Here is a 26,139-nt window from a genome sequence, read left to right as displayed (position 1 = left end):
TTATAAAATTCATCATATAAATTGTACATAATATGTCTTGTAAAAGTAATCAGATAAACTCTAAGCAACAACTTATACATTTTGTATGATACCCGAATTACATTTGTTTCAAAGATATACATAAAGTATATGTGTTGTGATGTGATTCGGATTTTTAACGTAGCTGTAACAATTTTTCAGTCATATCGCTACGATGTCTGCAATGTGACAGTTTATAGTGATGTCTAGCACTGGGGCATCACGCCTCAGACATGTAGCATGATATCCCACCTAGTCACATTATCCTGGCACCAGGCCGACCAGTCCTAACACTAACCTCTTAATGCTGAGCGCCAAGCGAGGCAGCTGTTAGTACCATTTTTGTAAGTCTTTGGTATGACTTGGCCGGGGATCGAACCCACGACCTCCTGTATCCGAGGCGGACGCTCTAACCACTAGGCCACTGGAGCGGTGCATAAAGTATAGATTATAAAGTATATGCGATATCCAATAAAGTTTATAAAATATATCATACATTTTAAAATATATTTTATGAAGTTTATAAGACATCTCAGAAAGTTTGTCATATATTTAGTTTTTTTAATCAAATTAATTTGGCTTGACAGACAAAAAGTCCAAAGTGGTCATAGCGACTCTTTATCATGAACAGAAACTTGAAGGTTCGATAGGCCTCATCAAACGGTTGCCACTACGTAAACCATGTACTGGTGTGGATTTTCTCTATATGAATAGTAATTCACCATGGCGGATTGTACCGGAAAATTGAATCGAACAATGCTACTATCGATACACGCACTTATATAAGTATAATGTCGACAAATCTCACAAGGTTGGGGTTGGTGTCAGAATTCTTCGTCAAATTGAGAGGCTTTGTCCAGTGTCCGTGGTTTCTGTCTACATAGATTAAATTTTATAACCAAGCCTTTCTCTTTCAGTTCTGTTGATGCCGTCTTTGCTACAAGACGACTTGCTTGCAGGCTTTCATGGTCGTTACCAAACAGGACGATTTGTCTGCGCACCACTCACAATTCCGGCTTCAGAAAATAGACTGAATACAATCTCACATTTTATGGTAGTGGAGGTACGGACTGTTTGATAGGGAACAAACCAATTAGTTAAAAAATTTAACGTCACTGTTCAGTCGGAACATGACGGCTTTGGCCGAGAAAGGGCAGATACCTCCCATCGCGAATCTCACCAGAAGCAACGTCCGCTGGTTATAGTGTTCCGGAGGTGCCGATGTATATCCACACAACGTGTTGCTATTAACTATTTATTTGTGCCTGTTCGTCAGTTAGACATGTTGCCAGGATGGCAGCACGAGAAATATGCAACAAACAGATCTCAGAGTGCAAGTTCAGCATAATATTGTATATGCATATTTCCGTGAGACATTGTTGCTCCCAGCCTGCTTCCACATTCGTAAACGTTGTAACTGATTTTCCCTTGTCAAAAAATGTTATTCTGTTGTTATAAAAACATTTGAAAATGCATTATAGAGGTCACCTGGAGATTGTATCGTTGTTTAATGGCCTGCCTGCCTGCCTATCGATCGATCAATCGATAGATCGATCGATCGATCGATCCATCCATCCATCTATCTATCTATCTATCTATTATCTATTTACTTATCTACCTACCTACCCCCCCTCTCTCTCTATAGACCGCTTCTGTGGCCTAGTGGTTAGAGCGTCCGCCTCGGATGTGATAGGTCTTGGGTTCGATGCCCGGTCGAGTCATAACAAAGACTTTAAAAATGGTACTAACAGTTGCCTCGCTTGGCGCGCAGCATTAAGAGGTTAGTGTTAGGATAATGTGACTGGGTGGGACATCATGCTACGTATCTGCGTCATGCTCTCTCTCTCTCAATATATATATATATATATATATATATATATATATATATATATATATATATATATATATATATATATATATAACCATATATATTTACAGCTTTTAGTTTTACTTACATTGTTACATGCATATTTAAGGTTAAATAAACAACGAGAAAAGCCACCGTGCTTTGAGGTTCTGTTTCATAGGAATCCATCAAAAGTCTTTTTTATTAACTCTAAGTCAAATTACGAATTCTGCCTTGTTGACAATGTATAAAAAAGGTATAGATAGTCTTAAAACCATCCTCAACATCAGTTTGATATATTATCCCATACAACTAAACCGGTTTAGAAACGACGTTCATACGGCTCAATTTAAAGGTAATTAGATTTGCTTAGGAAAGAGAATCGTGTTTTTTTACATAACAACTGCAATAAACAACAGACGTCGACGACCAAACAGGGAAAACGTGATGTCATTTAGTTGACTGTGCGCATTCATGTGGGATGGGCTTTTGTCACATACGTGGGAATATAAATCTATTTTCTTTCATTCAGATCATGAGTCAGTTTTGACATCCGGGTCTCTGGAGACCAACCTTAATGGAACAAAAAGGTTAAGACTCGATTTGCATCCGTAAAGTTTTTATAGAGATTAGTACCTTAACATTATAAACCCTACCCTATTCAATTCAACGTTCTGAAAGTATTGTAAATATATTCATTTAATACATAATTTCCATAACTACTTGCATGATAAATATCCCCACCCCAAATCTAAGTTGATACCGATGGGTGATTTGTGGGTATACTGTCACATGTTTATTAAAATGTGCAATTTTGCTGCATGCAAATCTCTCGGGAACACAGCTGCGTACTGCGTTTAGATCATTACCAGTATTCGGTATAACCGTATCTAACACAAAATTCAAACTGGTTATACGACAGAGGGTCGTGCTTTTCCATGTAGATTCACAAGTCGCCGTACACAGGATTTGATCCTGAAATATTATGTACATATCGCCAGAAAAAGAAAAAACTCCAATCGACGGTAGCTCAACAGATGTGTGATACACTGATAAGTGTATAAAATGTACACCGACATGTGCAGTGGAGAGTGTATGCAAATATTTGCACACTTTAATGAAAGAGATGTCAGTCCCTAACCCTTCAGTAATATCATTACAAGTGTGGGGCTGATTTATCGGTGTATAGATGTATATACAGGTTTGTGCTAGGTAAAATAACTAAAAATTAAATAAATAATGCCCAAAATGTATTTATTTTCTAATGCGTTGTAAACATGGAAATTCATGATTTGATGTAAAACTAAACAACAAAATTTAGCAAGTATAAGGCTTGTTGGCTTGTTACAATTCATGCTTATTTTTCATACGATCATTGACAATCATACTCTGAGTAACGCCTCTTGTAGATATTTTTTTTTGTTGTAATGGTTGAATTCCAATTGATACGACGGAAATAACGAATACCCTTACGAAATAAATAAAACCGGCATAATAATTGGATTGAAGGGCCCATACGCAGCGACTGTCATATCCGACTAGCATATAACTGGATCAAAATGATCGGCCCCAAATGCCGCCCGCCCCCCCCCCCCCCCCCGAAAACAAACAAATAAAAGATAAAATATTTTTCAGATAACTTGTGTGGTGTTAGAGAGGTGCAATTCGATCACAAAATTTCAAAGGTTTAATGAATTTTTGTTTTCATTAATTTAGGTACGTGCATATATAATAAGGTTCATACTTTAGACCAGTGCTGTCCAACCCACGGCCCGCCTGGTCTTAAATGGCTCGCCAGAGCTCGAGCAGCTATATAGTCGCTACTTTTCAGTATTCTGCTGCGGCCCTCAGCTTCAAGAAAAACATTTTTCAGTGGCCCATGGTGTCAAAAAGGTTGGACAGCACTGCTTTAGACAGTGGTTAGAGCGTCCGCCTCGGATGCGGGGGGTCGAGAGTTAGAACCCCTGGCCGAGTTATGCCAAAGACTTATTTTAAAAAATAGTACTAGCAGCCGCCTCGCTTGGTGATCAGCCGTAAGAGGTTAGTGTTAGGACTGGTCAGCCTGGTGCCAGGATAATGTGACACAGGTGGGATATGATGCTACATGTCTGCGGCATGATGCCCCCGAGCTAGACATCTCTATAAACTGCTACACTGCAGATATCGTGGCGATATGACTGAAAAAAATCTTAAAGCTATGTTTCACACACACACACACACACACACGCACACACCAAGCAAATAAGTACATGTTTCGTAAGTACGAATACACCAAGTCGTATGTAGTCAGGAGCTGAATTAACACGTAAGCTTAATAAATTGAATGTAGTCAAGAGCTGATGTAGTACGTCAACTCAAGGAAGAGTAAAGTTCTATACACATGCAAAAGTACACGGTAAAATCGTCAGCGTTTCATCCCGCCATTGGTTTGTGGTCTAATAGTATATAATAATTACATTTTCAAGTTTTAACACGCCATTATTTTTTGGTTAAGTAATACATTTTAAAAGTACCATTTTATCTTTAACTTCGCTTTTTGATTTTGTGGTTGGACAATACCTTGAAATGAGGGGATGAATCTTTAACCTCGCCATTGTTTCGGGGATTACTGTCTCATTCAAATTCCATGGACGTTTCTACAGGATTATGATTATAGTTTTATATTTATATCATTGTAAGATTATTCCAAGTTCGCGCATTTTGATTTTTTAGAAAAAAACACTAACCTGTTACCAATTTTCATCAAAAATAGCTAAACTGACTAAAAATATAAATGTAATCATAAATTTATAGTGAAAATATTCTTGTGAACATTTTGAATAGAGAACTGTTCCCTTGTATGTATGTATGTATGTATGTATGTATGTATGCATGGTTGATGGTAAATAGAGTTACAATTCAAAAGTGCTGATACATTCATTTCTCACCCATGCTACAGAGAAAACTGTTTTGCTAACCTTACTTTTCTGATCTCAGTCTAGTTATTTCAGACCAGTCGTCTCAGTCAAGGTGTTCACGCGCTTAGAACTACTTTAAAAAAAGAAACCCTTGTTGTCTTCTGCTGTGCCTGACTTCTAAAATCAAACAAAAACAACAACAACAACAACAAATATATAACAAAAACGTAGTAACTTAAGGTAAGTCCATCTTTGAGAACACATCATACAAAAACATTTCGAGAGAGACAAAGACACACACACACACACACACACACGGTTTCGAGCTTTTTGGTATCATGCTAGTTCGTTCCACACAGCATAGTCAATTTTATCCTATATGCAGGAATAGCTCAGTACGTTTTCAGGTCAGCGTCATTAAATGTAGCTAAAGCTACATAACTAGTTGTAAATACTTCGTGTGAAACAAATTATATACTGTTAGCTAATTTAATGACGCTGACCTTAAAAATGACTGTACTACAGATAGGATAAAATTCTCAGTTTTTTTGTGAAATGAACTGTGACAGAAAACACTGATCCATGCACATAGACTTTAGACCTTTACACTTCATAGCCTCTCAATTATTTTAAAAGCTACAGAAAACTTAGTAACAGCCAGAAATGTGTTATGTCTGTTTGTATTCATGCATACATATATGTACGTACGTTTGTGTTATATATGTATATATGTTTGACTGCATGCCTGTTCCTATTATTTCTTTACCAGAGATTACATTTAAGTTATTTCACTATTACATAATAGTAACAGAAACGTTAAAGTGGGATGAGTGAGACACATCCTATACACAGCGTAACTATAATTACAAAGGTACATCCTGTCTCATTAGACCCTTGCATTAAGATCACATTCCACGCACCTTGCTAATACGATGTCCATTATGTACAGCACAGGATATACAAGAATATATTATCATCTTCAAAACAATACTTTTATTAGAATATCGAGCACTTGATTTATGAGTATACGTCATACCATAGCTTTAATAGAGGAGGTATATAAGTGTGATATATAGGGTGGGGAGAGATAGGTAGAAAGATAAATAAATACTTATAAAGTGCCATAGTGATAGTTTTGCATGTTTGGTGTACATAATCTGCAGATATATAAACTTTTGTACAGAACGCATACAAATTTATAACATCATTTAAGGACTCGGAATTAGCACGCCTTCTTGATTTGTTAAACATTTACAGAAGTAATGAAGGATGACAACAATATTTTTCTGTGTCCCTGAAGAGTATATATCACTGCCTTTTCTTTTGACACTGATACCATATTAATCCTTACATATACAAACCCCAGAAACTACAGTAGAATATGTCCCTTACCGTGGTATTGAGCCAGTAGAGTCAGGATTCCCAGAACAAAAACACTGAAGTCTGAAATTGAACTCATTGCGTCTTTACTTTCAAGGATGAAACAATGGAATAGCATGTAATAAAACACGCGTGCTCAATTAGCCCAACCCGTATGACACATTGACATTCCAAGTCAGGTGTAAGTACGACGTTCAGTCCAATTGTATTGTGATATAATTTTGCTTTAGAGTGTTTGCTTGCGCTTATCCAGAAACAAGATGCTACATTTACTCAGTTTTGTAGGAAAGTCTGTACAATAGAGGGTTATTTTTTTATATAGGATTTTGATAAGAAAAAAAAAAGATGATGACGAAGATAATGCCGACAACCACGATGACAATTATTATTATAATGATGTAAAAGGAAAAGACGTCCATAGTAGTAGTAGTAGTAATAATAATAATAATAATAATAATAATGATAATAATAATAATAATAATAATAATAATAATTTACCGTGACTTTTATATATAACGTATTGTTTTGGATGGATGTGAAAAGTATAGGATATTACATTAGATTGCTTCATCTTTACACGTAAATAGCGTTAACTAATGTATTCACTGAAAATATTTACATTTTTCCTTTAAAAGTAAAATAATGACCGGATTGAACATAAAAGGACTTTATCCAAGAAAATCCTTTTTTAAGTGGGGAGCATAAAAAAGGAGGCAAATGACGTTTGGAATGGAATCGCTTGTGGCGCCCCAGAGAGCTAAGCCCCTAAAAGGTTATGTATTTTAAGCGTCCTTAGGGCCTAATTGTAACCATCTTACTGTTAAGAAAACTTTCGATAGGAAACGTTCCGGTTGTCTCGCGTTCAGCAGGGGATGGATAGGTTGAGTTCCTACCCTGGTTGTAACTTTGTACTATCAGAACTCCTGCCCTATTTCTAATGAAATATGCAGCTTTAAGCAGGAAATCTTTCTCGCTTTAATTGCGTTCGGATAAATGTTATGCACACCTTTATCATCAAAATGTCGCAGTGGCGGAGTTACGGACCTTGCTTCGAGTTTTTATTCCATATGTACCGTTTCACTTAATTAACTTTTAAAATTAATTATCGTTTACTGATGTGGGAAACAGGAAAGCAGGAGAACACATTGAACTACACATCTAGCTATCACCCATATTGACACTGGGTCAACGTAGCTACCTTTTCTTGCAATGGGACAGGTATTTGCTTTTTTGTGTAATCATGACACAGTTTAGCACAACATGAATTTCATCTTTATGTCATTATAGTAAATAAGTAAATGAACATAAATAGTGTTTGGCTTTTACTAAACACCGAGGAAATTTAATTATTGTTGTTATTGTAGGGTTTAACGCCATTTTTCAGCACACGATAGGCTATACATGGCGGCCAGTATTAATGGTGGAGGAAGAACCCGGGAAAACCCCGGAAAGAACCACCGACCCACGAGAAGCTACTGGCAAGCTTTCTCACATGCTCACATTAGCCGAATCCGAGACTCGAACCCACGCAGACAGATGGCAATGATCCGTAACGGAGAGCGCTTTAGACAACTCGGCCACTCGGGGCCCCGGAAATTTAATTATAAAAAAGACAAATATAATACGCCTTGGTAAAAGAGGCAACCTGAACGACTTCAAACTTGGAGACACTGTAGAACACTTTATACGGGAGATATACTACTACAACTACTACTACTATACCACTAATACTACTACTACTAGCACCACTACTACTACAACCACCACTACTACTACAACTAACACTACTACTACTACTACAGAACTTAACGCAAAGCATGCAGAGCGAAACATTGTGGTTTTACCGACTATGCGTCATTGAATATCTTTTCATCTAAATGAGCTGAGAACATTTTAAAGTACTATTGCACAGAAGAGTGATTTAACTGCAAGTGTAAAGTAACGGATACGTTTCATGTAACCTGTGTAATGTGTATCTTGATCAGTCAACGCACGCCACTCTGCTTGAGCGTTGATAAACTGCGATTCAAAAAATCTGTTTTCAAACGATTTTCACCTGTTTTTGGGGGTTATCTTCTTCCATTCAGCATTAGAATTAAGACTGGTTGTTTAATTAAGTCTGTCTGTCTGTCTGTCTGTCTCTCTCTCCAGCAGTGCCCGAGGAGTGGCTGTGGGTCGGATGTGTCCTGAAATGCAGAAGTACCATTCATACGTCACAGCCCACCTTAAATTTACAGGGGAAATTCAATTGCGAGGTATGAAAGGAAAGCTGTAACATAACTTACATACCTGTCTTCATTTATTTAAGAAATGGACAAAATGAAAAACAAAAGCTTAATGAATATATCAGAAAAAAGTATTTGATGTACATATATTGATATATTTTGGAATAGGTAAATACACTGATAAAATAAAACCCATCTCTCTTGACCGAAGCTCCTCGAAGAATCAGACAGTTACCTCTTCTCATATTTTGTTTAGTAGAATCAGTCTCTCTCGTTCATGGTGTGAGGCCACCTCGATATGACCGTGAAGGGCACCTGTTAGATTATGTACCAGATGCAATGAGATAAGATCGACTTGCTAAATTATGCAAGAGGATGGCCAGAATGCGAGGTCCTGGTTATATTACGCATGAGTGGAATCAGATTCGTTAGGTTATGCATGAGAGGGGTCAGAATGAAAGATATCTGCTAAATTATCATGAGAGGGATTTCTATGAGACAAATTATGCATGAAATTTCTTCCTATAAGTGTGATTTGTTTGGTAAGGCATGAGCGGAATCATAAATGCAGATAACACAGTCTATAAAAATTACAACCACAAGGAGGAAAGAAAGAAATGTAGCTCTGAGTTACGATATATTGGATGGGGATAGACTGATAAAGATAATTTGCAGGTTGTAAAGACCGCACCGGTGGCGCAAGTGGTTAGAGCGTCCGCCTCGGATGCGGGAGTTCGCAAGTTCGAATCCCGGCCGAGTGATACCTAAGACTCTTAAAAATTATGCTAGCATCTGCCTCACCTGGCGCTCAGCATTTAGAGGTTAGTGTTAAGCTGGTCGGCCTGGTGTCAGGATAATGTGAGTCGGTGGGACATAATGCTACATGTCTGCGGCATGATTACTCAGTGCTAGACATCACTGTAAATATATAATGTATTACTACCCTCATTCAGGAGCCATGATTGAGGAAAAATCCATACAATTGCCAGTTCCGACACAGATTCACAATGTGTGGTAAACTCATCGTGATCTGCACGCGTCGTTTCTTAGGCGATTGTTTTTTGCACCATATGACACGGATTATACCTGTGTATATTCGAAAATAAAGCCATCGGTTCTGCTTATTTACATTATTTTACCTGCGTGAACCTATGGAGCTTGCCCAGCATTATTATTAGCCACTTTGATACCATTGCTTATATAACATCATTGCTGACAAACTGCAGAGTTTTTTTTAACAGAGGTTTGCTCCGAGGTGGAACTGGAATTTTTGCATGTATGTATGTATGTATGTATGTATGTATGTATGTATGTGTGTGTGTGTGTGTGTGTGTGTGTATGTATGTATGTATGTATGTGTATGTATGTATGTATGTATGTCTGTCTGTGTATCTATGTATGTATGTATGTATGTGTCTGTGTGTGTATGTATGTATGTGTGTGAGTGTGTATGTATGTATGTCTGTGTATGTATGTATGTATGTATGTATACATACATACATACATATATAAGCTTTAATTTGGGATTTTTAGAAGAAGATATAGAACATATGACTACTACTACTACAAATGATGATGAAGACAACCACTATAATAAATACATTATAATGATGCATAGGTAAAAGAAAAGAACGAAGATACTATTACTACTACTACTACTAATAATAATAATAAGAATACGAATAAGAAGAAGAAGAAGAAAAATAGTTAGGCATGACCTTTATTATATCATGTTGTTCGAGTGCATGTCAAAAGATTGTAGCATAATTGGTCCAACTGGTGCTGCCCATAAGGTCTGCATTGTTGTTTATTTTAAATAAACATAATTTTGAAAAACAATTATTTAAATACGTTTTAGAAGCAGGGTATTTCCTAGTGTTGAGGAAACCAGGCCGGTTTCTCTTTCTCAGGGGTTGTTCATCAGACCAGAGACTCTTGTCCAAGACTAATTCCCTTCCCTGATCTTTTTTATGATCTTTGCCGGAGATTTCCTATGTCCTGTGTTTGCCAGATGTGTATTTGCTATATTATTTGTGTGCTATATGTGATCTTGTAAGGACAGCAATATCTCAAATTGTTCACCAGGTTTTCTAATCGTGGTTTTAATGAAATCCCATTTGATTTTTTTATTTATCCTTTTAGGTTTCAATTTTCCTAAGCTTTTATCTGGTGTGAGAAACACTTGTAATTACTAAAAAAGGAGGAAATATAGCATTTTGCCCACACGTGTGTTCATCGGCGTGTTCTTCAATCATTTGTACATTACCCTCTCAATATTTAATTCTCTCTTCAACTAGTCCAATAAATCAGCCCACAAACTTGCTTTGGTATGTAGTGTGCTTTGGCCGTGATGTCGCCTATTCGAAAATCTCTTCCAATATGATCACGCTTGAGTGTTTTTAATATACTGACAACTGTTTTTTTTTTAAGCTTAACCTCAATATTTTGGGCCCATTCAACCATGCTAAACAAGGAACTTAAACCACTGCAAAAAGAACAAACTTTTCATTCTGTTCATTCATTACACCCTCATTTTCCTGGGTTCACCAGCACTTGTAAAAACTGAGTTTTTGTACATACACAAAAATAACCCAACCATATCGAAATTACAAATATGTGAACTAACTTGCACACTCACAATTCAATGATGCCCTGTGCATGCAGTCAATTATCAAGCCATGCTAATGTGTGACTATTTTTCAATCTCGTTAAGGTAACTTAAGTCGTATAACCTTGATGCAACATCTTTTGCCAATATATGTCAAGCGCCATTAGAGAGTTCATGTAAAATGACACAACGGTCAAGGAAATATTTAAGTTGTATCCAGTCTCATATCGGAATATTGATTGCAAGAAAAAGAATTCATCATGAAAAGAAAAGGAAGTAAATAGACAGTTGTCTTTGACTAAAGATCTTATACACACACACACACACACACACACACACACACACACATATATATATATATATATATATATATATATATATATATATATATATATATATATATATATATATATACGATGTAAAGAGTTTCCAGAATGACTGATTTATTGTAAGTAATAAATATGGTAGAACTCTGTTTTGTTTTGTTCAAATCTATTTTTAATACATTAGTAACATTATTGCAAGGTATATAAAGATAAAAATAAGTAGGCTTTGGCGATAATATTAACGATAATATTTTCATAATGTCCTTCAAATGTCGGAATCAGTTTTATATAACTGAGTGGAACAAATCCGCCACCAAAGCAGTAAAATCTAATTAATTTCCATGATTAAAAAGCATAACAAGTATTCTCTTGCAATATTACGAGTAGTGGAGTGGGCCATCATAGGGCAAAGGGGACTTTAATGTTAAAAAAGGGTATATCCACTATAGGGTCTATGGGAATTTAACATGGGGAATTTTAACATGGATGGGACTGTATAGCGTCAAGGGAAAATGAACATGGATGGGTCTGTATAGCGTCAAGGGAAATTGAACATGGGAGATGGAGATAACACAGACAAGAGACAAACACTAATTCAAAATGAAAACAATTTTGAGGCGAGAAAGTCATTTCTTTTCGAGACCTATGATAGGCCCTGAAAAGGGCCTTTGGCTTCTTCTTCTTCTTCTATTTCCTCCACTTCTTCAGCCATCTCCTAACCTTTCCCACAATTCCTGTCTTCTTCTTCTTCTTTTGGGACTCTGGCATCCAGTCAGGGTGACCCATGGCTCTAAACTTGTTCTGGATTTTGATTCAGTTATGGTTCAGCCTCTCAAACTCTTCCCTTTTCTTTATATTTTCTCTTTCTTTCCTCACCTTTAACCACCTGTCCTTGATCTTCACTTCTACATCTATCACCTTTCTCATCTATTCTTCCGCTTTCTTCAGTTGTTCACCACCCCTTTTGACAAAGGGCCACTCTGACCATTGCTCTATCTCTTCCAAATAGCATCCGACTTCTATTACATTATCCAGAGACTCTTTTATTCTCCCCACTCTGAGATGGGGGGGGGGGGGATTAATTAATCCTCTCAACCTCTTCACTTCTTCCTCTATTATCCCCTCTATCACCTCCCTGAATAATTTTAGTTGGTTGACATAGGCAAGACTGTTTGTTAACCTCCATTCTCTTTCAATTCTTTCAACAGCATATTCCCCATCCACCATCCAAAAGTAAATATTTCTTAAATCATTGAACAAAGCTGGCACTGCCATCTTCTCTGCTTATTCCGTAGAATGGCGCGAACGACGAACGCTTTGAGTTTTTATATCTAAAGCACGGACGTGAAGGAAAACATCTCCTATTTTTTCTATTCTCATAATATTTACTATCCACACAAAGGTGAAGAAACAAAACAAAAAAAAAAAAAAAAAACATAACCACAATCTACTATCTACACACGAGAAGAAGCCAAATCAAACCCAAAATATACCATCCACACACGGGAGAAGCTAAAAACATAACCAAAATCTACTATCCACACACACGGAGAAGCCAAATCAAACCCAAAATCTACCATCCACACACGAGAGAAGCTTAAAACATAACCATAATTTACCATCCACACACGCGAAGAAGCCAAATCAAACCCAAAATCTACCATCCACACACGCCGAGAAGCAGAAACAAACCCATCATTTACTATCCACACACGAGAAGAAGCCAAATCAAACCCAAACTATACCATCCACACACGGTAGAAGCTAAAAACATAACTACAATCTACTATCCACACAGAGAAGAAGCCAAATGAAACCCAAACTATACCATCCACACACGGGAGATGCTAAAAACATAACCACAATCTACTATCCACACACGAGAAGAAGCCAAATCAAACCCAAACTATACCATCACACACTGGAGAAGCTAAAAACATGACCAAAATCTACCATCCACACACACGGAGAAGCCAAATCAAACCCAAAATATACCATCCACACACGAGAGAAGCTAAAAACATGACCAAAATCTACTATCCACACACGCGGAGAAGCCAAATAAAACCCAAAATCTACCATCCACACACGCCGAGAAGCAGAAACAAACCCATTATTTACTATCCACACACGCGGAGATGCCAAATCAAACCCCAAATTTACTATCCACACACGGGAGAAGCTAAAAACATAACCACAATCAACTATCCACACACGAGAAGAATCCAAATCAAACCCAAACTATACCATCCACACACGGTAGAAGCTAAAAACATAACCACAATCTACTATCCACACAGAGAAGAAGCCAAATGAAACCTAAACTATACCATCCACACACGGGAGATGCTAAAAACATAACCACAATCTACTATCCACACACGAGAAGAAGCCAAATCAAACCCAAACTATACCATCCACACACGGGAGAAGCTAAAAGCATAGCCATAATCTACTATCCACACACGCGAAAAAGCCAAATCAAACCCCATAATCTACCATCCACAAACGCTGAGAAGCTAAAAACATACCCACAATCTACTATCCACACACGAGAAGAAGCCAAATCAAACCCAAAATTTACTATCCACACACGCTGAGAAGCTAAAAATATAACCATAATCTACTATCGAAACACGAGAAGAAGCCACGGAGAAGCAGAAACATAACCATAATATACTATCCACACACGGGAAGATTTAAAAAACCATATTCTCTACTATCTACACTAACTTACTTCACCACTTACAAAACCCAATAATCTACCACCCACACAAACGTACGTTAGCGCTTACACACACACACACACACACACACACACACACACACACACACACACACACACACACACTCACATCAGGAAAGGAGTAAGTATTTATAATCACACTACTTCACATTCACACATTGGCAAATTGAATAGTGTTTCTTTTCTAGATTTTTGGTTAGCCCTGAAAAGGGCTGTTTTTCTGGAACTCCAGATGCACCTGTCTAATGGCGGCACCTTCCGGGTCTGGCACCACATACACAAAGTCTACTCCAATCATTGTTCGAATTCACTCGAGTAGTTGGAAGAGCAGACGAGGGTTGAGTGGCTTCACTATCCCACTCCTCCGTTTGTGGAATAGTGAACACTTCTTGTTCCCACTGTCTTCTTTGTCTTCTATGCCACACTCGAGGATGAACAACTGGCCTCCTTGCCTACTGTGGGTCCTGTACTTGTTCTTGTTGTTGTTGTTGTTCACGTTGTGACTGTGGTGCAGCTACTGGCTGTGGTGCAGCCATTGCCTGTGGAGGTTCCCTCACCATAGGCTTCACCTCACAACTTGGTCTTATGAACAGGTGAGGTCGGATCCCTCTCTTATTTTCCTCCTCTTCTTTGATTTTTCTCTCTTCCTCCTCCTGCTCTATCCTGGCTTCTTCCACGATAGCCTCCCCTGCCAGCTCGTCCAGGAGTCGCCTGGCATACTCCAGGTGCATCTGAAGTTCCATTAACTTAGTCAGTCTGCTCCTCATTCTACTCATTCTGCACTGTTGATCAATCAACGATGGGTAGCCAGACTGCTGAGTGTTTCCGTAAATATACTTGAAGCACGGGCGTGAAGGAAAACATCCCCTAAGACCCTAATCTTACATTACCTATATCATTACCAAAAAAAAGCAAAAAAACGCGCGCACCTAAAAGAAACACTCACTTTTTTATACTGAGAATTACTTATTCAACATTTTATGACTAGTGACGGAAACGAAGGACTTAGAGTCACACTTTCTAACCAAGATAAAGAAATCATGTGCTTATAGACGAACTTCTATTTTTTCTAACTGACTAACCTACCATTTGCAATGGAATGTCTATTTCTTTTCTAGATTATGAGGTAGCCCTGAAAAGGGATGTTTTTTGTGTGAACGAAGTGATGGCAGTCTTTTAGGGTCTAAGATTGTGGCCTCTTCTGGTGACAGACTTTCTCACAGGATAAGGTCTGCTTCTTCGGAAAGAGAAGGAGAACTCTTTGGTGTCGACACGGCAGTCGACAAAACCTCTGGAAAACAGATATTTTTCGGAAGTTTATATCTTTTCTTCAGCAATTATTTTTTTAAACACAGGTATAGCAGTGAGATCCGACAAAGGTTAGAGCAACTAACCGGAGTCCTCATCCTAACAATAACAATTTATAATAAATCCACCAGACGGCACAATCAATTTGAAAATACAGATGAAAAATACAAAAGCAGATTAAAATATATTGGGTGAACAATCGTAACAATAACTGGTTAGGAACAAAAGAATCTCTCTCTCTCTCTCTCTCTCTCTCTCTCTCTCTCTCTCTCTCTCTCTCTGTATATATATATTTCTTGGTCCAGTATCATCGCTGATGAAACAAAATAATACTAAAATACGACGAGGACATACTGCAATTCATCGTGATCAGGCAATTGTTGAACGATTTAATCGAACACTCGCTGAGCGGTTATTTGGATATCAATACGCGAAGGAATTTATTCAGGATACAAGATTTCGTGAATGGGTTGCAAGATTACCAAGTGTGATAGCAGCGTTAAATAATGAGATCACTCGAACAACCAACATGAAACCTATTAACGCAATTAAAAAAAAATATACCTACACAACGAAAGGATATTGAAAAACAAAAAATACTGGGTGATGTTACACATATTTATACGAGCCCGGTGAACTCGAAGGTGGTAAAAAGAGAGCGACTGATCCTATCTGGAGTGTTACCACACATAAGATATCCACCGTAACTAGATCCTCAGGTAGACCCGCAATCTACAGACTAGATTCAACTGCTCCTCAACGTGGATTTGTGCGTGAACAATTACAAGTAATTCCCGAAGATACACAATTACCACCGCGATCACTTAACTAGCACCCCGACGTCGATTACACTCAAGACAGGTCAACATAGTATTTTCTCGTGTGTGACCGCGACTATTATCTTTTCTGCCTACGGTAAATTGTCTTGGATCATTTTTCAAATACTGCCATAATATTATACAATTACAATTTGCACAATGATTATTCTGTTGTTGTTTCAACGTGCTGATAAATTCGACAGCGAGATCAAAATCGCGTTTATTTTGTTTATCAGATCGCTTATAACCAGCTAGTTTTTTCTTATTATATCATTGTCAATATCATCATTGATCACTGACGAGTTCATGACGATTCGTCTCAGTTGAGATATTTTTCTAACTCGAGACACTGCGAGATAAACTAAGTTCGACCATTCGATGTGATCATCGACGATCCAAACAACTGTGTCAGTAATAGTTAATCCCTGAGATGAATGAATTGTCATTGCGTATCCAAGCGTCCACCGGGATTTATCAGCACGTAAAGCATCTTCAACAGCGTTGATATCAACTTTGATAATATCATTTAATACTAAATTCTGTTTCTCGGTCTTTCCTAGTATATCAACGTCAATATTTGTCGTCGCGTATCTGCTGGTCGATAACATAACGGAACTGGCAATGTTGGATATTTTTCTTTATGCAATTGAAACAACGGCTGCTGAAGTGTATCACGAACTATCTTTCTACTTGCAACTATCAGATCATTTGGTCGCCACGTCTGCAGAAAGTCAATCATGGGTGTTTCTGAAATTATTCCACGCATTACTTCACACTGAATTTTATTCGGTTGTAGTCTGATTAATTTTTTAAACTGTTTCAACGTTGCATCAAGTGCTCTATGATCATCATTCATTTCTTCGTAATAATCGACAAAGTTCTTTAGCCATCCATGTGGAGATGGTCCAGCAAACGGTGGTGGTTGACCATGATCGCCGCACATTATCACAGCAGTATGTCTTGTTAATAACCAATCTAGAAATGTTTTTAATGTTTCTAACGGCACCGTGCATATTTCATTCCAAATGATGATCCTTGGAATGTATTTCTCACCCATCCTTAAAGATGTCCATGTATCACTCTTCCATCGGAAGAAGCTGTGTAAGTGCATGATTGTACTCCTCGTTGTTTCATTTCTCGCGCGAGTCTATGTGTTGGTGTCAGCACAATCATATCTGACTTTTGAAATAGTTCGATGGCTCGAGTGGTTTTACCAGAGCCACGCGGTCCGTTTAGATAAACCGTTTTATATCTAGCTATTGGATCATATACCGACGGTAGCAACGAAGTTGTCGATGATATATTTGATCGCTGGTTTTTATAATAATCATCTTTGATCGTAACATCTGCTGATTCTGAATAATCAAGTATACTTTCTTTCTTTATTCTGCATGAACCCCACGGTGCATTATCGTCCGTAAAATCATCCAACAACGTTGCATATTTTTTATCGATGTGGAACGAATCTGTTGCAACCCTAACTGCGGTATCAGGAAAATTGTTTATCATAGATAGCAAGTTTATGCTCACGTAGGCCAACATCGATGATCTTAAATGTGTATACTGAGGCGATTCTCCATCCATATAGCTTACAATCGTACCTAATCGTGTTTCATTTGATAAATAAACATCCTCGCCGTTTATAAATATTTCTCGCTGCTGCATCAGCAACTATAAAATCGTATTCAGTATCATCCAGTATTAATCGTGCATGACGTTGTTTATGATCATATGCTCTACCTTGAGTAAACTTTCCTATTATTTTCTTCCAAGATTTTTTGCTGTTTTATCGCTATTATTGAGTTTAATCTCGAGGATTCTAGGAGCTTCTTTGATAATACTATCAAGGGAAGCGTCAGGACATTTTTCTTTAAATTCCCTAATGACCTCATCGAGACTGACATTTTCCCTCGGTGGTAATCAAACCTCGGTTTGTTTCTTATATGATATAATTGACTCACTATCCACCAACGATACCAATATCGCACAATCAAGCATATATCGTAACAAAACTATTGGTGCCCAGCATTTTTCTGAGAAATATCTACCAAACCAGACATAACATATCGTATGAAGGTCCATAGCAAACTCGAATGATTCAACACAAGCAAATCCAGTTAGATCAAAATCCGGCAATGGTCCATTTATCGATACTCGCGTTATTTCATGTGTTGGATGACCAAATCTAGCAAAATATCCAGAACAATCTCCGTATCCGAGAAAACTTCCTGGATAACACGCAACCATATCAACAGATATCATATCGTTGTAATTATATTTGGTGTTCCACAATCCGCCGTGGCCATACTCGACACAACTTGATTGTATGTCCGAAAGAAATTCATTTCGGGTTGGTTTCCACGAGTTTTTCTCTAGCAACATGAGCTGCAACAGATGAAACAGTAAAACAGTTGCTGAGCAACTCATCAATGTTTTCTGAATATCTTTGAGCAAGATTTTTCATTTCTTCATGGAGGGATTCTTTACGATATATTTCACCGTTAGGTCGCACAAATTGATCATATTTTTCATCATCTGAGCTCTTAAATAACCACACTGACACAGGATCGTTTATACTTATTTTGTTAATAAAATCAAACATGTTATCATCATAAAATTTAACAATTCGATTTCGTGGAAATATTGTTACTGCGCTAGTCCATGCATGCGCGTTATGATCAATAATTTCGATCGAAGCTCCTTTTGATTTATACTTTGATTCATATAATATTTCTCCTGTTATCTTTGCTACGGTTATTGGGAATTTTAATCTTTTTCCTAACTCACTGACATCTTTGATAGACGCACCGATATCTTTAACTGTTTCGCCCCACTCGTTTATTATTTTACGTCTTTATCTGTTAAACCGTTTCCACGGGCCGCGTTTGTAAAATGTTCTATTACTCGCTCGGCTACACAGTTTATTTTTGAAAATTTCATTGGCGCTAGTTTATCAACGCTAGGTTTTTCATTTATCACATAGATTCCATAAATAACTGCTGTTACAGGATACGCCCGCTCATAATACGGCTTGTCAATACCGGTCAATAGACCTGGTCTGGAATTTCTACTTAGTATGACAGTTTTTTCACCCCTGTGTACAGGATCATATTTGTCACGGATAATCCAGTTATCTGTTTCTGCAAGTATGACAAATTTTATTCTGAAAAGATAACTTCTATCATCGAGCTGTTTAATAATAGCCGCTGCTCTTTTGTCATTCATCGTAGCGTCGACACCTTTGTCATTGCGAATAATCCTGAACGTTGACCAGACATGAGATGCACCAAATTCCTTCTTGGCGTCGTGAATTTTATTAATCAAACCTTTATTTTTCCGATCAACCAGATATCGTATTGTCACGTCAGGAGATATCCTGTCGAAGTTGAATTTACTCGTTTTCCAAGGCTTTATTCGGGATAATCTTTTAAACTCATCCATATTATATTTCAGACAAGTATTTAAATAAAAAGTGTTACATATACAATGTCTCAGTGCAAATGGTTGATGATCGGATCATTAAATCATTGTAACAAACCCTGCAGAACGGAATTCTGCGGACAACACATGCAAAACGTTCACCGTGGAAGCTTAGGACCAATACCATGTCTGCGATGTGGTGCTGGAGTACGAGGAAAAACACAGTTGTGTCCGTTTTGTGGTGGTAAACGATACAGAGAGCTTAAAAGATATTATGACCCAAAAAATAACGTCAATAACAACGCTATAAAATCTGTTGAGGTTTATCTAAGTTTTCAGACAAATTATGATTTAAACAAATACTATTATTATATAAATGGAGCAAAATATGAACCACGAGTTTATAAAGCATCCTACAATAACAAACTACGAATCAAATATTGATGGTGTGATCAGAAATTGTCGATTGAAAAAACCAGTTGGTTATATTAATAATACTGGTTACCTATTGTTTGGTGCTGGGAAGAAAAATTATCTCTGTGATCGATTTGTGTATGAATATCACAAGGGGTTGATCAAAGATGGTCTAGTGATCGATCATATTGATGGGAATCCTCAAAATAATAGTTTATCCAATCTTCAAAGTGTTACACAGAGCGAGAACTCTGCACGGGGATGGACTGGCAAATATGACAGAACAATTGTAAGGAGGGCGGTAAAATCCACAAACATAGAAGCTGGCGAAGAAATTATATTTCAATCAATGTATTCAGCTGCGAAATACTTTGATATTAACTCGCGTGTGGTAAAATACGTCGCAGAAAATATAACCAAATCCACTCTTTCCAGTAAATATAAACAGAAAATCATGTTCCAGTATTGTTAATGAGATAAATTATCATCACTACCTCGAATTATATTAATTGACTATTTTATAATTATTTATTTTGTTTGTCAGAAATTTCCACTCGTATACTACTCACCTGAAGAAGGGGGATAACTCCGTTGAGCAGACTCATGTAATTGAGTTATTTCCCTTTGACAGTGTTCACGATCGTAAGCGGAAAATTGCTGTAATACATCTATTTCAAATTTGCGATGTATTTTTAACCATCTACGTCGTAATTAATACTCGTAGAAAAGATATTTATGGCTTCTAACTTACAAACAGAAAAAATAACTGCAGTTACATTGTATAATAGTAGATCCGTTGCAGAGATACATTTATCATTTTGATGATGCGGAAAAACCCCAGAAAAATTCCCCAATTATGGGTTTTTCCGGGTTCCTCCATTATATATACTGGCCTTATACGCTTTGTTTTTGCCTCTAAACTTGCTAGTGTGCGGTGGCAGACTAGGATTTATGGGGTTGTGATGTCTTTATTTGTATCCTTGAACTTGCTAGGCTGCGATGGCAGACTAGGAATTATGGGATTTATATGTATCCTCTAAACTTACTAGAATGCGATGGCAATCTAGGAGTTTTATATGGGGATTTAATGCCCTTGAGCTCGTAGAATGCGGTGGCAAGCTATGAGTTCTGAGTTGTGCTGTCCTTAATTAAGATTATATGTTCCGTGTATCCTCTAAACTCGTAGAATGCGGTGGCAAGCCTCGAGTTTAATGGGGAGTATATGTTGTGCTGTCTTCACCAAATACACCCTCTTGGGCCTCTAGACCATTGTTTGACGTGTTAGGGGCTCTCATAGGTGGTAGTGTTTCGTGTGCCCGTTGAACTTTGGTAGAATGCGGTGGCAAGCTACGAATTCTGGGTTGTACTCTCCTTGTATGTTGTATGTTGTGCTGTGCCTGTTAAACTTGCTAAAAGACTCGAATAGAGGTTCATAGGGGATATTTTTTTAAAAATATATATATATATATATATATATATATATATATATATATATATATATATATATATATATATATATATATATATATATATATATATATATATATATATATATATACTAAATAATGAACCATGAAAATATCAATGATGTAATTGTTGCTATTAGAAAATTAGAAAAGGACAGTATTAATATATCTGATGAACTGAATCCTGAAAAGATTATTTCTGATTTTGAAATCTTACAAGAACGTTTAAATGATGGTGGTTTTACACTGTCGTCTGAATACAAGTTTATAAAACGAATTCAGGCAGCAATGATCCGGTCACTAGCTGCAGTAAAAGATGATCAGGTCAAGGACTTTGTTCCTCTCTCTGCCGCAGTCGAAAAAATTAGATCCGAGTTATCCCACGAATACGAGGCAAAAAAAAAACGATTAGTACTAGTATAAGACAATTAAAGAAGATCATGTTAGCGAGTAACCTCGTTACTGTTGAAACGATCCAAAATAACTTCGTTGGTGAAACGACCGAACACGTGTAATATTATATATTTATTTATTTATTCTGAAATATTTTTATTTATTTATTTTGAAATATTTTTATTTATTTATTTATTCTGAAATATTTTTATTTTTTGCAAAAACTAATCGATTTTGTTAATTTTGAGTAGCCATTGACTAGTTAAAATTAACAAACTGATCGATTTGCATGATTTTGAGTACCCATTTGCTAGTCAAAATTAACAAACTGATTGATTTGCATGATTATGAGTACCCATTTACTAGTCAAAATTAACACACTGATTGATTTGCACGATTTTGAGTACTAAACTACCATACATTTCTGATAAAAGAAAAAAATATTTCAGAATAATAATAAAATATTTCTGCTAAGATAATAATAATAAAATATTTCAGATAAAATAAAAATTATTTCAGAATAATAATAAAATATTTCAGAATAATAATAAAATATTTCTTCTAAAATAATGATAAAAAATATTTCAGAATAATAATAGGATATTTTTTGTAGTATTTTTTGCAAAACTGATTGATTTGCATGATTTTGAGTACCTAAATACCCATCAGAATTAGCAAGCTGATCGATTTGCATGATTTTGAGTACCTAAATACCCATCAGAATTAGTAAACTGATCGATTTACAAGATTTTGAGTATCAACCACCATATCAATTTCAGAATAAATATAATATTTCTGAATAAATATAAAATATTTCAGAATAAATACAATATTTCTGAAAAATCTACGATAAAGTCTTAAGACAATCATGCGATAAAAGTCTTACAATAAAGATCTATGATTTCACATACAGATTGACAATCAATTCCTCCCCACGCAGGTTAATTAATCGTCCGATGTGGTCGGTTAGTTTAAAATTTATTCGTGTTAACATATTATTATGACATCGCAGATAAACAGGATTAGTTGGTTCTTGCACGATCAAAACCCCAGGGAGAACTTGTGGTGTGAACGTGTATAAAATATATCCTTGTTGAGCCTGATTTGATCTTCCGAGATCTATTTGATAGCTACCATCGATCACATCACAAACTAGATTAACCGCGACCGTTGAAGTTATATTAACAATTCCCGGAGATACGTGTCTACCGCCGCCGTGTGGATCATTATTATATCTGAGAACAAGCGGAGGTGGGGATATTTTTCTCCATGCATTGAGTATTTCAGGAAAGTTTTTCGTGATAAGATCATTGATAGATTTTTTTTAATTCGCCTGTGGAAAATCCTGGCAATATGAACGTTGGTATATCCGCGTCAGTTATCTTATAATGATCAGTAAATAATTTTTTAACTGTTATACGAGGTTCAGCATTATAAATAACACTACTACCAGTAAACGCAGACTGTCTTGGAGTGTTGATAGTAAGTGATAAAGTAATAATTTTATTAATATAATTAAGATCTGATATAACATGGTTCAAATGTTGTATTGTTTCAATAATCTGTTGTCTTGTATTTTCTGAATAAAGATGTGTTATATCAAGAAATAAATTTCGTAGATTACCGAATAGACGTTCATACTCGGACTTAATTGTACTGGAAAATAAACCAGTAAATCTTTCATTGACAAACGCTTTTTTATTATTAACATAGTACATATTATTTTTTACTATTATAGGAAGTTGTTTGCCATCAGGTGCAGTAAATACAGCTCTAGCATCACCTATATAGTAATTTATTAGAGTCCATGAGTGTTCGCTTTGATATTCTGGAGTTATTATAAACTTTATTTATCTGTGATAAAATCATTTAATTTCGGTTCTGATGGTCCTTCATGCACTGGAGGGGGGAGATCCGGCCAACCTAGTACGGATCTTATCGTGGACTGATAAATATCAACGGCATAATCAGGTGAATGTATCTCAACCGTAGAAGATAGCGTCGGTTCATGAACGTTAATCGATATTTTTGATTGTTTTCCTGTTATTGATTTTATTCTACGTTGAAATTCCTCATTGATCTCTTCAATCTCATAACTACCAGTTAGTATTCCAACAACGACCGAGTCAGGTTTTCCATCGGGTTTGTTTTTATTAGCAAATACAAGCGAATTATTTGCTTGTGTACCATTAAATGATTTTGATCTGATATTTGGCCAGCTGTAATATACCCGTAATTGCGCTAGTGCAATTTCATTCGCGCGAATCGCAGTCGGAAAGTTAATACTAAATTCAGGATTAGTTGAACTTACCGAGATCATCGTGGTCTTGTGCGGGGTTGTGTTTGTTACGATCTGCTAGAGTAATTCCGTCATTATTAATACTCGTACCTTTAACAGCACTGTTATATATTTAAATCATTTCTGAAAACTCGAAATCAGATATAATTCCATCACTGAGACTTGCTGATAACAGCGAAGAGAACTTCGAGTATGCGACCTACGCTGTATGTAATTTTATCATGTAATCGGATAACTTTTCATTCGTGCAAGTACATACATTTTTTGCAATGATATTGAACACACCTGCAATCGTTGTTGTAGCTGAAATACAAATAGTTACAGGTACTGGTGCCATCATTGCTATTGTTGATAATATCACACCGGTTCCAGCAACAACAGCGGATACTGAATAAACGATTACGTCAACGATAACTAGTCGTCGTCGATATTTTTTTTTACTTTTACCGTGTATTGTTCGACTCGATCTTTTAACGCTGCTGCCATTCACGCGCTTGATTGTACCTGTATTTATATATATATATATTTTTATGCAGTAATCAATTGAGGTGTTCAGCTACAAATTCCAAACACCACCAGTAAGATGTTGCGGTTAATTTCTTATCAGCTGCTTCCAGTAAAAATATTTCTTCGGTTCCGCTATTTAATATAACAGATACAACCCCGGAAAACTTATCAGTTGAATAACGCCATGGATACGTTGTAAATATTGCAAATTTTGCAGCACTGAACACAGACAACCTGTACACGCCAGTGACTGTTGCGGTATATTTGATAGTTTTATTTTGCTGAGACCATGTTGCAAACCCCGATGATACAGTGTATACGATGTTGGTAATATGTCCGGGAGTTATTCCGGCTGGAATTTTAATCAAATTGTTTTTTTTAACGATCTCAGGAATCTCCGCTACGATGTCTTGCTGTGTTTGTTTGATCGTGTCGATGTTCGTCTTGATATCAGAAAGTTTTATGTCAACGGTGTGCGGACTGCCGAAGAATTTGTCTATGGATTCATCGGTTTTTTGATAGTTTCTGCGAAATCTTGCAAAAGCACCTACGTGAACATTATACTCGGCCCGCAACGTGGATAGTTTACCATCTACGGTGTTGTAGTTGACGTCAACGTCCTTTTTTGTTGCTGCGTCTTCGTCGGATGTTGGATCTCTTAAAACTACTATCTTATTTCCGTTCATGCTGAGTTCACCCGTCATTGTGTCGCCGGTGTTTTTCATGCGATTAGCAACATTTTTTTGCAATTTCATCTCTGATGGTTGTAAACGATATACTTGAATCCCTGATTTTGCCGCTCTCAGTTAACACAGGGATATTATCCGTAACTGCACCGAGTACTCGTCGAATTATATCATTCCATCTGATGTTGCTCGTTTTTAGTTTACCATATCGATCCTGAAAAATAACAACCTCATCTGGGTCAACTCCAGCCAGGTTCATGATATCAGCGAGTTCATCTTTAGTCGCGTACTTTGACAGATCAGCATCGCCGAACTTTGTCTTAACGCGTGAAGATCTTCTTTCGTAAATATCACCCATTATATTTTAAGATCAGTTTAAAACGAATCGGTTGCTTGTATAATCATGCACGACTTTATGTGGCGGTTTGGATGATTTTGATATAGCGTTAAGTACATTAATTACTTCACGGCCACATATTGGCGGACCTGTCATTGTTTGTGTGGGTAGCGTTGAATACCAAACTTGCACGTGAAGTGGTGCGACATACTTGATAAATTCAATGGGTGGAGCTAACCCGTATGAATCAAAACAAAGGATTCCACGTGGATCAACCGCGTATGATACCCAATGAGTACCGGGTCCTGAATTCGAGTCGAGATTAATAATACCTGTTTCAACACTGTTTGGTTGTTTCGGTAATTGATCTCGCATAAAAACACCTCTAAAGGCTTTTATTTTTAATTTTTTAGCAGCTTTTATCAAATGAAAATTTGATGCTGGA

General features: G+C 36.8%; 1 protein-coding gene across 4 annotated transcripts in view; it reads right to left on the bottom strand.

Moving 5' to 3' along the window:
- The window catches only part of LOC149792406 (uncharacterized), a 108,532-nt gene extending 102,242 nt beyond the window's left edge, over positions 1 to 6,290 (bottom strand). Inside the window, exon 1 of one of the 4 annotated variants that reach the window (XM_089970979.1) lies at positions 6,154 to 6,290. In XM_089970979.1, the coding sequence (XP_089827105.1) occupies positions 6,154 to 6,259 (106 nt within the window). In that variant the 5' untranslated portion in view covers positions 6,260 to 6,290. The remainder of the gene's footprint in view (positions 1 to 6,153) is intronic. The other 3 variants (XM_089970976.1, XM_089970978.1, XM_089970977.1) reach the window with 3 other exon arrangements.
- Between the last annotated feature and the right edge of the window lie 19,849 nt (positions 6,291 to 26,139).

This window comes from Sinohyriopsis cumingii, chromosome 9, assembly GCF_028554795.1.
Source record: "Sinohyriopsis cumingii isolate HCF-2022 chromosome 9, ASM2855479v2, whole genome shotgun sequence".
In the NCBI taxonomy this organism is placed as follows: Eukaryota; Metazoa; Mollusca; class Bivalvia; order Unionida; family Unionidae; genus Sinohyriopsis; species Sinohyriopsis cumingii.
Note: the sequence above shows the minus strand (reverse complement) of the source record. Positions and strands in the feature narration are given on the sequence as shown.